Source organism: Eleutherodactylus coqui, chromosome 2 (genome assembly GCF_035609145.1).
Source record: "Eleutherodactylus coqui strain aEleCoq1 chromosome 2, aEleCoq1.hap1, whole genome shotgun sequence".
Lineage (NCBI taxonomy): Eukaryota > Metazoa > Chordata > Amphibia > Anura > Eleutherodactylidae > Eleutherodactylus > Eleutherodactylus coqui.
Genome location: NC_089838.1, coordinates 133630542 through 133644451, shown reverse-complemented (window position 1 = coordinate 133644451; position 13910 = coordinate 133630542). Strand labels below are relative to the sequence as shown.

Genomic DNA, 13910 nt, shown 5'->3' with positions numbered 1-13910 from the left:
GGCCCCCCCACGGTGCAGGCTCCCGGGTCGGCGTTCATGTGACCGCTGGGGGTCAGGTGACACCGGCGGTCACGTGATCGCCGGTTGGAATCTCCGTGCATTCCATAGCGCTAATTGAGCGCTATGTAATGTGTAAAGGGGAAGGCAGAAAGGGTTAAAAACCCTTTCTGCCTTCTCCTCGGGCGTCCTTGATGAGGATCAGTGCAGGAGTGTATCTGCACCCGATGTGTCTGACGATCGGGTGCAGATGCACTCCTGCACTGCAGTGTCGGGCCTGCCCCGACATCGGAGCTTTGGAGGGAAATTATGATGTCGGGGCAGGCCCGACATAGGATTGGAAAGGGTTAATATCCTTTTTTTTCTAAAATATATAAAAAAAAATATTTTTCTTTGAAGGTAGCCCTTCACATACAGCGCTCCTAGACTGATGCACTGAGCGCCTCTCCCCTCTTTGCTCTTCACTGACTGCTCTATGGTGGGACCAGGAGACCACTGGATTCATCACTTTGCACCAAATGCTTCCCAACTAATTTGCCGAGTCCCCAGGGGGGCGCTACTTATAAAAAAGACCATTTTCATGGCAGTTGTGATCGTGGCACATGAATACTTCCTATTTTTAGCTTAGGCCAATTTCACACCAGTGTTCTCTTTTCTGTTGCGGCTCCATCCCCAGAGCCAATCAACAGAAGTAACAGATTGGGCATATGCTGGACCTGGATGGCACCAGATGAACCACTTTGAATATAATGGGGTCTGTCTGGCTTCCAGCATACCAGCAAAAATAGCACAGCATGCTGGACCTGTACTAGACTCCAAGGCAGATGTGAACATAGCCTTATGCAGTTACTATGAATATCAACACAGGTGACACAGCGGGCAGTTAGGGGATACCTATGTAGTGCTGCCAGCAGTCTTGAGGGGTTAAAACTCTTGTGAAGGCTCCTTTCAAGTACAGAATACAGAATTTACACTTCTATCTTAAATATTAACAAAACAGAGGCCAAAGTGTTCCTCCTGCCTTGTTGTAAGTTCTTGTTTTTCTTTTCTTGCACATTTTATCGGATTGGAACAGACTGAGAAGATTTTCTTTTGATCAGAACTGATCAATATACGTGAGTGTTCCAATCACAAAAAAGCACAACGAAAACCCCTCAGACACCGGTCTACAAATCCATCAGTAGAACACAACTTCACTAGAGATGAGCGAGCGTACTCGCTAAGGCAAACTACTCGAGCGAGTAGTGCCTTATGAGAGTACCTGCCCGCTCGTCTCTAAAGATTCGGGGGCCGGCGGGGGAGAGCGGTGAGTTGCGGGCGTAAGCGGGGGGGAGAGAGACCGCTCCCCGCCGGCACCCGAATCCTTTGAGACGAGCGGGCAGGTACTCGCATAAGGCACTACTCGCTCAAGAAGTTTGCCTTAGTGAGTACGCTCGCTCATCTCTAAACGTCACCATCGTCCAGTTCTTATACTTTATGCCTTTTGGAATAGAACTGCTATATGTAAAATGGTCTAGTTTCTTGGGGGGAGATGAAGCCACGCAGGGCCACTTTCTCTGTATCTACAAACATGGCCTCCCCTGTCTGAAGATTGTTTCAGAGGAAAGAACTGCCTGGTACCCCATGTTTAATATTCTCAGTGCTACTTACAGGAACTCATGTGCCATGGGGTGCAAGGCCACACAGAACACCAACAGCGTACTGGTGTATCTGGGTGAAGAGTGTCTCAATCTCTAGAGTCAAACAACTAAAAAAAGTTGGGGTGGAACTCCATCTTTTCCCCAAATGTTGATAGGATTAAATCCAACTACTAACCTGACCTGCATCTCTCCCTCCCCAGTGTACATGTGCAAGTTGTCTGACAGAGAGCACCCGCTCTATCTTCGTCTGGTAGCTGGACCCAATCTTGAAACCCTAAGTTTTGTTTTGCGAGAACATGAAACTGGAGATGTCATGGTAAGTAAATGCAAATGAATTATAGCTTTCTGCCATTTTGTGGCCCTACAGCTGCATGTGATATGGTCCTCAGGACAACATGTAGCTTCACTTTTGACCTCTGCCAGAAAGCCACTGTACTTGTACAGCAGATGCCAGATGTTGTTGTATAGAGCTGCATGTGACATACTGCAATACTGAAGTAGTGCAGCATATTGTACATGCAAATTTAGATGATCGCCAGTTCACGTTTCCCATGGGGGGGTATTTGCCTCTTTTAGTTGAGTTTTTCTGCTCCAAAAATGGAACAGAGGTGGAAAGCCCTAAGCTGCCAGCAGAGGTATCTGAGAGTAGCCTACACACCCTTCCCTATTGGGAATATATGCATGCTCAGCCAGAGTCTGTATGTGTATGAAGACCTTCAGAGGGATAACTGGCCGACCGCTATCGAAGGTGCCTGATCGCATTTCAGATGTGGAAAGATTTGTCTCTGATATCTTTAGGATGGTGATAATCATCACAGCAGTTCAGCCATTGATTAGAATGGGCAATTAAGGCTGCCTTCACACGGGCGGGTCGGACCCCGCATGGGGGATTCCTGCAGCAGAGTTCGACCCAGTGACCCCTGCGTACCTGTCTGGCGGCTTCTGTACAGGGCTGCGGATGTGCCAGGTGGCATCGGTCGCGCATGTGCAGTAGCCGCTGGCGCTCTGTAGTGACGTGTATCCCGCGATACTTCTGCAGTGCTCACTGCAGAAGTGCCGCAGGGACGGATGGCTTCCAATGCCTTCAAAGGAAGCCGGCCGTGCATATCCCGCACAAAATCGCAGCATGCTGCGATTTCTCACCCGCGAGTGGAAAATCGCAATAGATTTCCGCTCTTGGGCAGGAAATTGCGGATTGCCATAGCATGCTATGGGCTGGATTTGCTGCAGAATCCTGCTCCAGATTTCGCAATGCAAATCCGCTCGTGGGAATGAAATGTACACGCATGTGAACCAACGCATTGAAATCAATGGGTTCTATTCACTGCAGATTGCACGCGCAAATAAATTTGTGCGACACAAGCCTACGGGTCCATTTAACCTGCCGATTCCTTGTTTGAATGAGCAAACGATGTCATCGTTCGCTCGGGCAGCCTGTTTATACAGCTGATACATTGTTGGCTCGTTCAAACGAGAAATTGTTCAATCGTTCACATTTACCATATAAGTGACTTAGAACGACTGAACCATCACTAGCTAAACTAAACAGTTAGTGAACGAGCCATTTATTTTTATGCCTGCATAAAACGAATGAAGGCGAACGATTTATAGTTCGTTGTTCAATTGTTGGTGGCCCATGAGGCTGCTGTAAAGCATCTCTCAAAATGCTGTTAAATACAGCTTGGGCAAGATGGCCGCCCCCATAGTCATATAAGGAACAACAAATTCTACAGAAATGAAATTTAGACCATTTTTATAAATTTTAAAACTGACTTATAAAAATGGGATAAATTTCATGATCTGGTTTGAATGCTAAAAAAAAAAAGTGTTGCTGAAGTCCCTTTTCAGTCATTTTTTTTAACACTTTGTTGCAGTGGGAAGCCTTTACGATACCAGAATTGCAGAATTTTCTCCGCATCTTGGACAAGGAAGAAGATGAACAGTTGCAGAGTTTAAAGCGGCGTTATTCATGCTACAAGGAGAAGCTAGAAGAAGCTCTGAGTGGAGTCCGCAAACCGGGCTAGGGGCACGGCCGAGAGGGACCTGTATGTTCTAGTACGGCAGAGCAGGTTGCAGCTCTGTCCAGAGGAGACTGGGTTGCAAGGGAACATGTCCATGGGAGGATGCTTGCTGGTTTCTCAACTGGCCACGTGGATATGATGGATTGACTTTTACTAGGACTATAAAGGCCACCACTGAACAGATGTGGTGTTTGCTGCAGACAATCCAAAAAAAAAATCTAAATCATTTTTTAGATTTTGTTTTTAGTTTTAAATTTTTTTATTTCATATAAATTATTCAAGCTTTAAGTCTGACAAGAAATGAATGTTTTTAACACATCAGGAATTTTATTTAAGGTTTTTGTCTACTTTATTTTTTCTTTCTAAAATTGTTCTTTATGACGAATGACTGTTGTAGAGTCGGGCTGATCCAAGTTGGCACCTGAAGATTGAGAAGAATTCATGAAGGTTGTAACATGGTTTGGTCCAAGAGAAGAGCAAGTGATGCTCCTGGAGGAGCAGATGGAGGGAAGTCTCTGATGCTTTGTGCTAGAGGGAAAGTGAGTACGGTTTGCCTGATGTTGGCCTATGGAAAGTGCAAAGACCAACAGCTATGCAGACAGTGAGTTTGATGACCCTGTTGGCGATGATTTTTTTTTTTTAAAGCTGCTAAGATGTTTCTATGTTCAGACTTTCTGCAATGATTGGATGAATAAATCCACATATCAGATGCCTAATGAATTGATCTGATGGGAAAAAGGAAGTTTTAACAGAAGTTTCTGTTTGTTGGTTTACTGTACGTAGGGTTAAAGTGGCAGATTTTTGTTTTAAGTTTGACATACAATACAGGCCAGTCTCAATCTGCTGGGTGTTCTGGTACGCTGATGAAGTCCGTCTGCCAGGATAACCGCACAGCGACGAGAGAGTAAGAATGTGATAGAAAAGGTCTAAGGAGCGGTAAGATTGTGCCGAGCGCTCAGAAATGTAGCACCGCTATGAGAAGCGCATGTTCTAAGAAAACCAAAGAACAAACAGCTCACAGGTTGTTACTTAGCATTACTGTAGTTTTATGTAGTCTTGCTCTACAATATTCAGTTTTCGTTTGTGTTTACAAACAGTCGCAAAGTTTCTGGCTTGTTTACCCATCCCGATGCATCTAGCTAGTGCTACTGAAGACACAGAGGTGAGGAGTGCCTCCTAGTGGCCACACTTCAGGTTCTAGTTTTACTGCTTCATCTCATAGTATAAAAATCCTGGCTTATGATATTCTTTAAACAACATCTGGAATATAAAACACGCGTTGTGGTGGGTTTTTTTTTTTTTTTTTTTACAATTGCAGTTAATGCCAGTAATCCTACATAAGAAATCCCACAAGTGACACTTGTAATTGGCTAGGAGAAGATGGCTTTGGCTGATTTATTAGGGGTTAGAAGACCTGATTTTGTAGGGTTGGGTTGTAGACCCATCCATTTGCTCATATAGTCCATTCTTACGCTATCCCAGGCTTCCCCCTGATATTCAGCTGTTACCTTCTAGTTCCGTTCTTGGCTTCACACTACACTGTTATCACAGCAAAATGGCTAAAATCACCCTGAGTGGAAGAGACAGGTTTAGGTTTTAAAAGCTTCCTTTTTTTTTTTTATTTTAATTTTTAAGCTGTCTAAAGTTGTATTTCATGAAATGGTCAACTGTGAATGTGTGCATTTTTTTTCTTTACTTGAAATGTATTTTAATGGGCATATCCAGTACTTCAGACCTAAATGATACAATGTCTTATGCACTACACATGGTCTTTGATCAAGGACAAATTACTGTATTAATGTCTATATACATATTTGTTTTACCTTTTTAAATTATTTAAACAAAGAATTTTATAAAAAATCCTTCTGAAGGGGACGCTGAATTATTGTACTACTTGCTTATTTGCATGTCTTACCCATAGTCCTTTGTGACCACGATGTGTGTTCACTGTGTGAGATCTTTTACAGGACTTGGCACTGGAATTTTATTTTATTTTTTGTTCTTCGATTGAACACATCTATGTGTGGAAATTGGATAGAAGGACTAGAATATTGTATGGTCTTAAGTACTTCTCCCTAACCGAAATGAGTGCTGCAATGGCAGACACATATGGCATGTAACATATGCTTGATGGTACAAGAAAGTTACAATTACAGGATGAAATGGGGTTCATAAAATGTTCTAATAAAGTTCTATTTATGAATTAAAGAAAAACCGTTTAATTTTTTAAAATAGAAGTAATATCTTTTTGTGCTTTTACGAAGATGAAATTGCCTGTATTTTATATGCATGTAGCATTACTTCCATTTTTCTGTTTTCAGAGCTACGGCACACTTAAGACATTTCAAGAGCCAGCTAATAAAGTAACCAACAGGTTTGCTGCTTACCGGTTGTGATAGCTGAGTGATGTGGGAAATAGTCTGGCGTTTTTATATAATGCATTATCATTGAACCATAGTCCACCTGAAAGTCTATCCTCTGATATTGGCTTTTATATGTCCATAGATCATATATAAATGCCTACCAATGAGATTAAAGGTTCCATATCCAGCCGTCTCTCTTTTGGGCAGACATTTCCTTTCCTGAGCAATCCCACTTGTTAGGATGGGTTGAGGAGTCCCATGAATACTGCCCTGGTAAAAATCCTGAAGAACAACCCGAGAGGTTCGCAAGCTCGTTATTACATCATGTATTTTTGTTAGCCATTAAAAGGTGTCATATCTACAAGATTACCTGGTTTCTCTTGTTGGGAACAATCACGCCCGCTTACACAATTGTCACATGAGATTTTCAGGTAGAGGTGATCCAGAAAAACTGATCTTTCAAAGGCCGAATCAACCTTAGTGGAGCTTAGTTCACCAAAAAAAAGATCAGTCAAGTGGTCGATTTCTCAAGAGATCCGTTGACCCTTCAAGGGATTTGCCAATCCTTGAGAGGTTGGTCGCTCCCTCGACAGATCTTTCAAAGGATCAATTGATACGTCAAGGAATCGACTGAGAGCTTCCTCGAGAGATTGGTCAATCCTTCAAGAAATCTGTCAGTACCTTTTGAAATGAGTCATTTCCTGCAGAGATCCCGAGGGACTTTTCTGAATAAGCCGCTTTGTGTGTACAATGAGAAATAACTATCTGGTCATTATATGACTTGGATCCTCTATTTTCCCTCTGCTGCAGTTTGCATCTGATTTTCAGTTCTCTGACCTAGTGGAAGGAGTCTTAGAGCAGAATCTATGGGACTCTGGCCACAGTGTATAGAAAACAAGCTGTGTCGATGTGAATTAATAGAGCTAATACTGTCCTAGAATGATGAGATGTGTGTCTTATAGAGCCTGGCAGCTGTTATACTAAATGTTATTTACTGATAATAGTGGGTCTATGTGAGTCTTTGCTTCTCTTGTCCTCCCACCTATGCTCTCATAGACTTCAATAGACAGGATCAGTCATCCCCCTCCTATAGTATTTTGCTGACTGCACTTTCAGAGAACCTCACTTAGCATGAAATGAACACCAAGTTAGGAGGAAGTGAAACCTTCAGTGGCCAACACTTGAGTGATTTGGGGCAAATAATGGCCCTTTTACACGGGACCAGTGTCGGCTAAACAATTGCATGAGAACTGACGTCACCGCTAAGGTAAGTGGCGCTCGTACAGAGCGTTTAAATCAATTTCGCTGCTGGTTCGTGGGCTTCTCGCTCTGCGCTTCACCTTCTATGTGAAGCACTGAGTGGGGTTCATCTATACAGAACGAGAAGCCAGCAATAGTTCTTATGTTGACTGAAAGTCAGCACTAACTTGCAAACACATTTTGAGCGCTTTTGCATTTATACTCAGCGATAATCCTTCAGATTGATTCATTTGAACAAATTTTAAATGATCGTCTCATGTAAATGGGCCCTAACTAGAAAAAGTGCAATTCACTATCACCCTGGCTATCACGTAGGCACAAGTTTTTTTGAAAAAGGCTGCAGCTGAAAGTTATTGAGTCGGAGGCTGTAAAAAGAAATTGCATCGGGTGGGGTGAAGGTGCTAGCAGAACTTCTGCATCAGAGCCTTCAACCATACCAGCTAGTATAAAGTCTGTGTACCTGCACCACAGTACTGTTAGCCAGGCTTCTCCAGAAGAGTTTATATTGTCACTCAAGTAACCCGGTGTTCACCATTTTCTGTTTCTCTGGGATAATACGGTACCACACAGACCTCAGGCAGTGGCCTACAGTGCCTACATCTTACAAGAGTAACTCTGTTTTTGGGTCCCCATGCATAATCTGAAGTCTTCCCCCTGAAAGAGTGCAGTATTCCAGGTAAGGGCTTATTCACAGGATTAAACCTGTGTACTGGACACAAAAATCCATTGGACCGTGTATAGACGTTCTCCAATTCATCATGGATGTCTTTATGGTTGAAAATGGTATGTCATAAACTGTTCTTCCCATTAATTGAAAAAAATTGCATCTCTGAATAGTCACGTTGACTACAATTAGGCAGGGTCTGTATGTAAAAATTCTCCGTGCTCAGCGTTTGGAGTTAGAACGACCAATGGTCCGGTAGTTATAATAAAAGATTTTATTTAAGTCTTAATGCAATGCGTTTCAGCACTTACAAGCGCTTTTTTCAAGCATAGAAATATAAAGCACATTTCTACATATCTATAATATCTTTATATGGTGCCAACATATTCCGTAGTGCTTACAGGATGGGGGAATCGGACCAAAACCATAGTTACATGTAGTAATCAGTTGGAAACAGTAGGGATGAGGGTCCTGCTCCAACGAGCTTACATACTACAGATAATGGCGTGATACAGAAGGTAAAGGGGCTGGAGATGTGCACGGTATGGCGAGGTGGAGAGTGAGGGATGCTACACCCACAATGGTCAGACTTCAGCTATGTGGTGGCTGAATCGGTATGACTGCAGGGGATTGTTGGTTAGGGTTAGCAGGGTTGCAGTCAGTAGGACAGGGAGCATGTTATCAGGGGGAGTACAGAGGGGTTTGGTTTAGGAGAAATGGTATGCTTCCCTGAAGAGGTGCGTTTTTAGAGCACGCCTGAAGTGTAGTGTGTCAGGGATTGCCCGGATATATTTTGGTAGCGCGTTCCAAAGGACTGGTGCTGCTTGGAAGAAGTCTTAACAGTGGGAATGAGAAGTTCGAATTAAAGTGACTTAGTCTGATTTCGGTAGAGTGGAGGGCCTGGGCTGGGTGGTGAATTGAGATGAGGGAAGAAATGTAGGGCTGTGGAGGGAATGCATATGTACTTTGAGTAGTTTGCGACAGACACTGGGGTGGTTGCTGTGACGGCATCTGTAGGAGGCGTTTACCGCTTGAGGGTGATGCTAGTCATGTGGTTATTGTGTTGGAACGCAATGTGCATTACAGCTTCTATACACCTTTTGGTTTGTTTGGAGCGTGTGCTGCCTTCCAATAAGACATGATGGCGTCCCTGCAAGATCCAAATCTGGTCTGTTGCGGTAATTAGTATAAGTATGAAAATACATTGTCTGCTTACAGTCTTACTGCTCAGCAGACATATTCCACAGCACCTGCTTAGATACAGCAACGCTGCAGATATATAAAGTTGGATCATTTGTGATACGTCAGCAGTATCACACATGATCTACCTCCATTGAACTACTCGAGGGGGCGAGGCCAGGACAGACTGTCCAAGTTCACTCTACAGCAGGAGAATGTACTGTAGAGCAGTGTTCCCCAACAGGTCATGTTTTCAGGATTTCCTCAGTGTTGCACAGGTGATGTAATTATTGTTGGTGCCTCAGACATTGCCACAGGTGTTCTTACTATAGGATATCCTGAAAACATGACCTGTTGGGGGTCCCTGAGGACTGGAGTTGGGGAACACTGCTGTAGAGTGAACTTAGAGGTCATGGGGCCGACGATTAGTTAATTGGCGTGGTGCCTAGGCAGGAGCTAGGATAGATTGCTTTTCATGTCAATGTGTCCTGTCATCAGGAGTAGGGGGAAGTGTAGAGCATTGTGGGATTGCAGCACAAAGCACCATCTTTGAAATCTGCATTCAACATAAGTTTACAAAGTAAGAAAAAGACAGACGTAGGAATAGGCTTCGTGTTTTGAACCAATGTAGGCTGTGCTTTACAATGTTTAGTGAAAACATTCAAAAAAAATTTCACCCTTTGTGGCTGGACAACTCCTTAGTAGTGGGGCCACTATTACTCTCACTTCAGCCAAGTCAAGATGGTTCAAACATGTTTGGTACCTTGTGTATTGGTGCTTTCACCCCTCACACACACACACTACCACAAAAAAAAACCCACAACTCACTTATGCACCAGAACAGCTTGGGGCACCCCTGCTCCAGGAGCAATGCCCTCACCGAATATGGAAACCTCAGTGCGGGACTCTGTCATTACTTGGAGTGGAAGTATCCTGCACTCACCTACTTAGAGCTCACACAGGTGGATTATAATTGCGGAATTTCAAAATGCATTGAAAAGCATGCATCTACCCTTTTTTTTTTTTTACTCGCACATATGAATTGCATATGCCACAAGCGGAGGAAAAAAAAAAAATCACAGCGTGCTTTATTTTGCTGCAAATTCTACATGGACGGCCTCCATTGAAGTCAAGGGAGGCCATTTGATCCACAGCCCATACACCCATTAACATTGCATATGGGCCGCAGGTACCTGCATTATCGCTAAGCAATGGTTTGGGTAATGCAAACGTTTAAAAAAAACTGCACTGTCTGTAACAGACTACACATTAGATGCTAACAACTCCTGCGGGGTGTGGGTTTTTTTTTTTGGACGATAAGGACTCCGTAAGATTATCATACTTGCGTGTGCAAAATTTGCCCACAGAATGGAACACATTGATTTCAGTTTCTGTATTTTGCAGGTGCTGGGGGAAAAAAAAATTACATCTAAAGACAACAGCATGAGAAAAGGTGGAGAATCCTTCTCATTAACATCTGCATAGCCATCTTGTTCTCTGTTCTGTAGATTACCCATCAGCATCCTGCTAACAAAAGCATGGCTTATTCCTTGAACAGACATGGAGAAATAGTGCGTTCATGATCCAGATGAGTGGGACGGGCAATAAGTGACCATTACAAGCGCCAAGGGGAAAATCTATTTGGGTAACATGGATTTTCACCACCTTGTAGCTTTCTTACAGTAAGTAGGTGTTAACACATGTTCCATTTATAAAAGAGCTTACTAGGTTGGCCACAGATGGCTTAAAAAAATAAGTTAAATATATGGGTGTTTGTTTCCTATCTGACCTTAGTGATAGAAGAAGCACAAAAAGGTAAGAGTAGATGCACATATGTATGCTTGTATATGAATACAGATGCAAAAATATGACCAGGTCTACTGCTAATCAGCTCTGCATTTTTAGGTTGACTTCTTTGGAATGATTTCAGCACGGACCAGCGTATGGCTATGTAAATGGGACTTAAATCATATACAAAAAAAAAAAGTTGCCCCCTAGTTGTGAGCCTTACTAAATGTTACACCTCGCAGCATTTCAGAGAGCAGCAGGTAAATAGCTGTAAGAAATTGCTTTAGCAGTTGTCTCCTATTCAGACAGTCCATGGGGCAAGAATGGAGCCATTTCTGGAAAGCGCTTTTCTCTAATCTTGGACGGCCTCTAACATTCAAACCCAATTCTAGAGCAACACATTTCATGTCATTTAATAAGTGATCTGCGCTCAGTTGTAACACACTATTGAGTTCCAATCTACCTCTAAAGTAATTTTAGAGCAAGCATGATTCATTAGGACATACCTTATGTACTACTACGCCCCTTTTTTCAGATGAGTACCATTCACTGAGGCAGGGGGATGCGAAAAGACTTAATAAATATTCACTGTGTGTATCCCCTAAAATATAACTTTTAATAAATGATTTGTTTAAAACCGTTTGGTGCCTCACATACACAAAGACAAACAAAAAGACGAAGAACGGAACTGAAAGTTCCACACTGAACCGGAACCAAGGTAATATGATAATAGCCCCTCAACCAGTTTGTGAGGGCGCCAGGTTAGGATGTACTTGTAACCGTCAGACACTCGGTGAACATGCAAATGAAGTGTCACCCTTTCTAGATATAACCAAGGGCGGATGCCCAGTTGTATCTCTCTAGACGTAACGGTTTGGGGCTTATGACCCTTAAGTGGTCAGTCGCTCCGAATGGTTCCTAATAAGAGGATTCAATCTGGGTTTAAGTCCTGATTCATAGATCAGGGACAAAATTAATGACTCACCAGATGTTGGTCAGAGAACACCGATCAATGGTCATCGTGAGTTCTCAACAGCGGTTGGTTTGATTCAAGCTGGGTATAAGCCCTGATTAATAGGTTAGGGACAAAAGATGATGACTAATCAGATGTTTGGTTGGAGAACACTCATCAATAATTATGATAGGCTCACACAAGAAATTGGTTCAACTAGTCTGTCACGTATAGACTAATCAGGAACCTTGATATAACATAATTATCTGATAAATAAGGTATAATAACCCGTGATGCTTGTAATACCCTTGATGCTAACTAATGCTGTTGGGCGTCCAAATTTGGAGTGCCCTTACGTCAGAAGAGAGGGGCGTGCGGACCAATGGTTGATCCGCCCGTTGACTCAGGGCCCTCCCCTGAGCTTCACTAGGACTTAGGGTAGATATATACCCCAGGAATGTCCTATCTTGAACAAGGCACCTAGGATCAATGGCGTCGATAGTAACTATAACGCTTGTTTTCGAGGGTGCCTACTTACAAAATCGGGATATATTGCGGAAATAATGTCCGAGCTACACAATCCCAGTCCAAACGGAGAAAGAGCCCTGCTATTACTGATCGACAATACTAAACCAGTGTATGGGGAAATAACCCAATTCAAACAAGATAAATGAGATAAAGCAAAGTAGGAAGAGAAGGACGAGACAGCATCTCCAGTCTGGAGACTAGCCATTTATTAAAAGTTATATTTTAGGGGATACACACAGTGAATACTTTTTTCAGATGAGGTTTAATGGCCAAAGTGTGACTATTTGACATTCTTTGCTAAGTGTTTAAAAGTGTCATAAATCTAGTGTAATGCATGGACAGTTGATAGATACTAGTTCCCCATCTGATCTTGCACCAATTCTGTGGAGGAGATATATCCATATTACTTGCCTGGTCTGGGTGTTTTATTTGGGCCTACAACAGATTTGGCTGGATCTGATTATTGCTTGCAGTAATTTGGTTCTGACAGCAGATAAGCTATATAAACAGCAGGAGGTAGGGCGAGGCTTTTTATTAACTGGCAGAGAAAACCTTTGCTTGTTAAGTTATAAAAAGGAGAATATTTTAAAATTACCGGTGAAGCGCTGAGCGAGAAGCCTGCGATCTGGTGGTAAGTCTGTCAGTGTAAACTCTGCACAAAAGCTGACGATCTTAACAGGGATGTCAGCGCTCAGTCATTTACCTGACTGTCGGGCCATTAGCAAACGAAGACCTTAGAAGCTGCAGGAAAAAAATTATTCAAGAAATGTTTGATGGGCAGAATATAGGATGCTGTAAGTGGGCACCTGCATTCTGAGCTGCAGGAGTAACCTGTAGCATATTGCTTTGCTTGAGCTTGCACAACTTTAAATACATACAGATGGCACAATAGCAGTTTATACCTAATATACCTGTATTATCCCTAATACAGGTGTAGGCTTAGCAGAGGTAGGTATGACCGTTTAAAGCAAATGGGAAGAACAAGTACCTCTAGAGCGCCACCTATTAGAAGGCAGCATTCCTGCAAGTCAATGTTTGACCTTTTAAAACCAGGTCTTGTAAAGTCAATGACTGGGTGAGGAAGATTCCAGCTTTGGCTTATATTTCTAAAGTGTCAGTTTACACCAAAAGATTGTAGTTTGAACAAGTGAACTATGTCTGAGTTAGCTCGGCAACCTGTTTATACAGGCAGATACATAGTTGGATCGTTCAAACAAGGGATCATTCAGTTGTCCACATTCACTGTATAAGTGAGTAAAAACAACTTAATGAGCGCTATTTAAACTGAACGGGCCAGCGATGATTTTTATGCGTGCATAAAATGGATGCAGTGTAAAAGTGAACGATTATCGGTCAGTTGCTGGCTCACTTTAAGAGTGCATTATCATTTTAGCTCGTTGGAACGATTATCATTCAAAAAGAGAAAATCTGTCTAAAAGGGCCTTAAGGCTACTTTCACATGGACAAGTGCGATATCGGGCTGTGAGACTGCCTGATATTGCGGTTGTGCGATTTCCC

General features: G+C 42.8%; 1 protein-coding gene across 4 annotated transcripts in view; it reads left to right on the top strand.

Annotated features, from left to right (window-relative positions):
• RASSF3 (Ras association domain family member 3) overlaps positions 1 to 5872 on the top strand; it is a 128503-nt gene extending 122631 nt beyond the window's left edge. For all 4 annotated transcript variants that reach the window (XM_066591585.1, XM_066591587.1, XM_066591586.1 and 1 more), the window contains 2 exons: positions 1838 to 1953; positions 3512 to 5872. In XM_066591585.1, coding sequence (XP_066447682.1) covers positions 1838 to 1953; positions 3512 to 3661 — 266 coding nt within the window. In that variant the 3' untranslated portion in view covers positions 3662 to 5872. The remainder of the gene's footprint in view (positions 1 to 1837; positions 1954 to 3511) is intronic.
• Positions 5873 to 13910: the final 8038 nt, after the last annotated feature.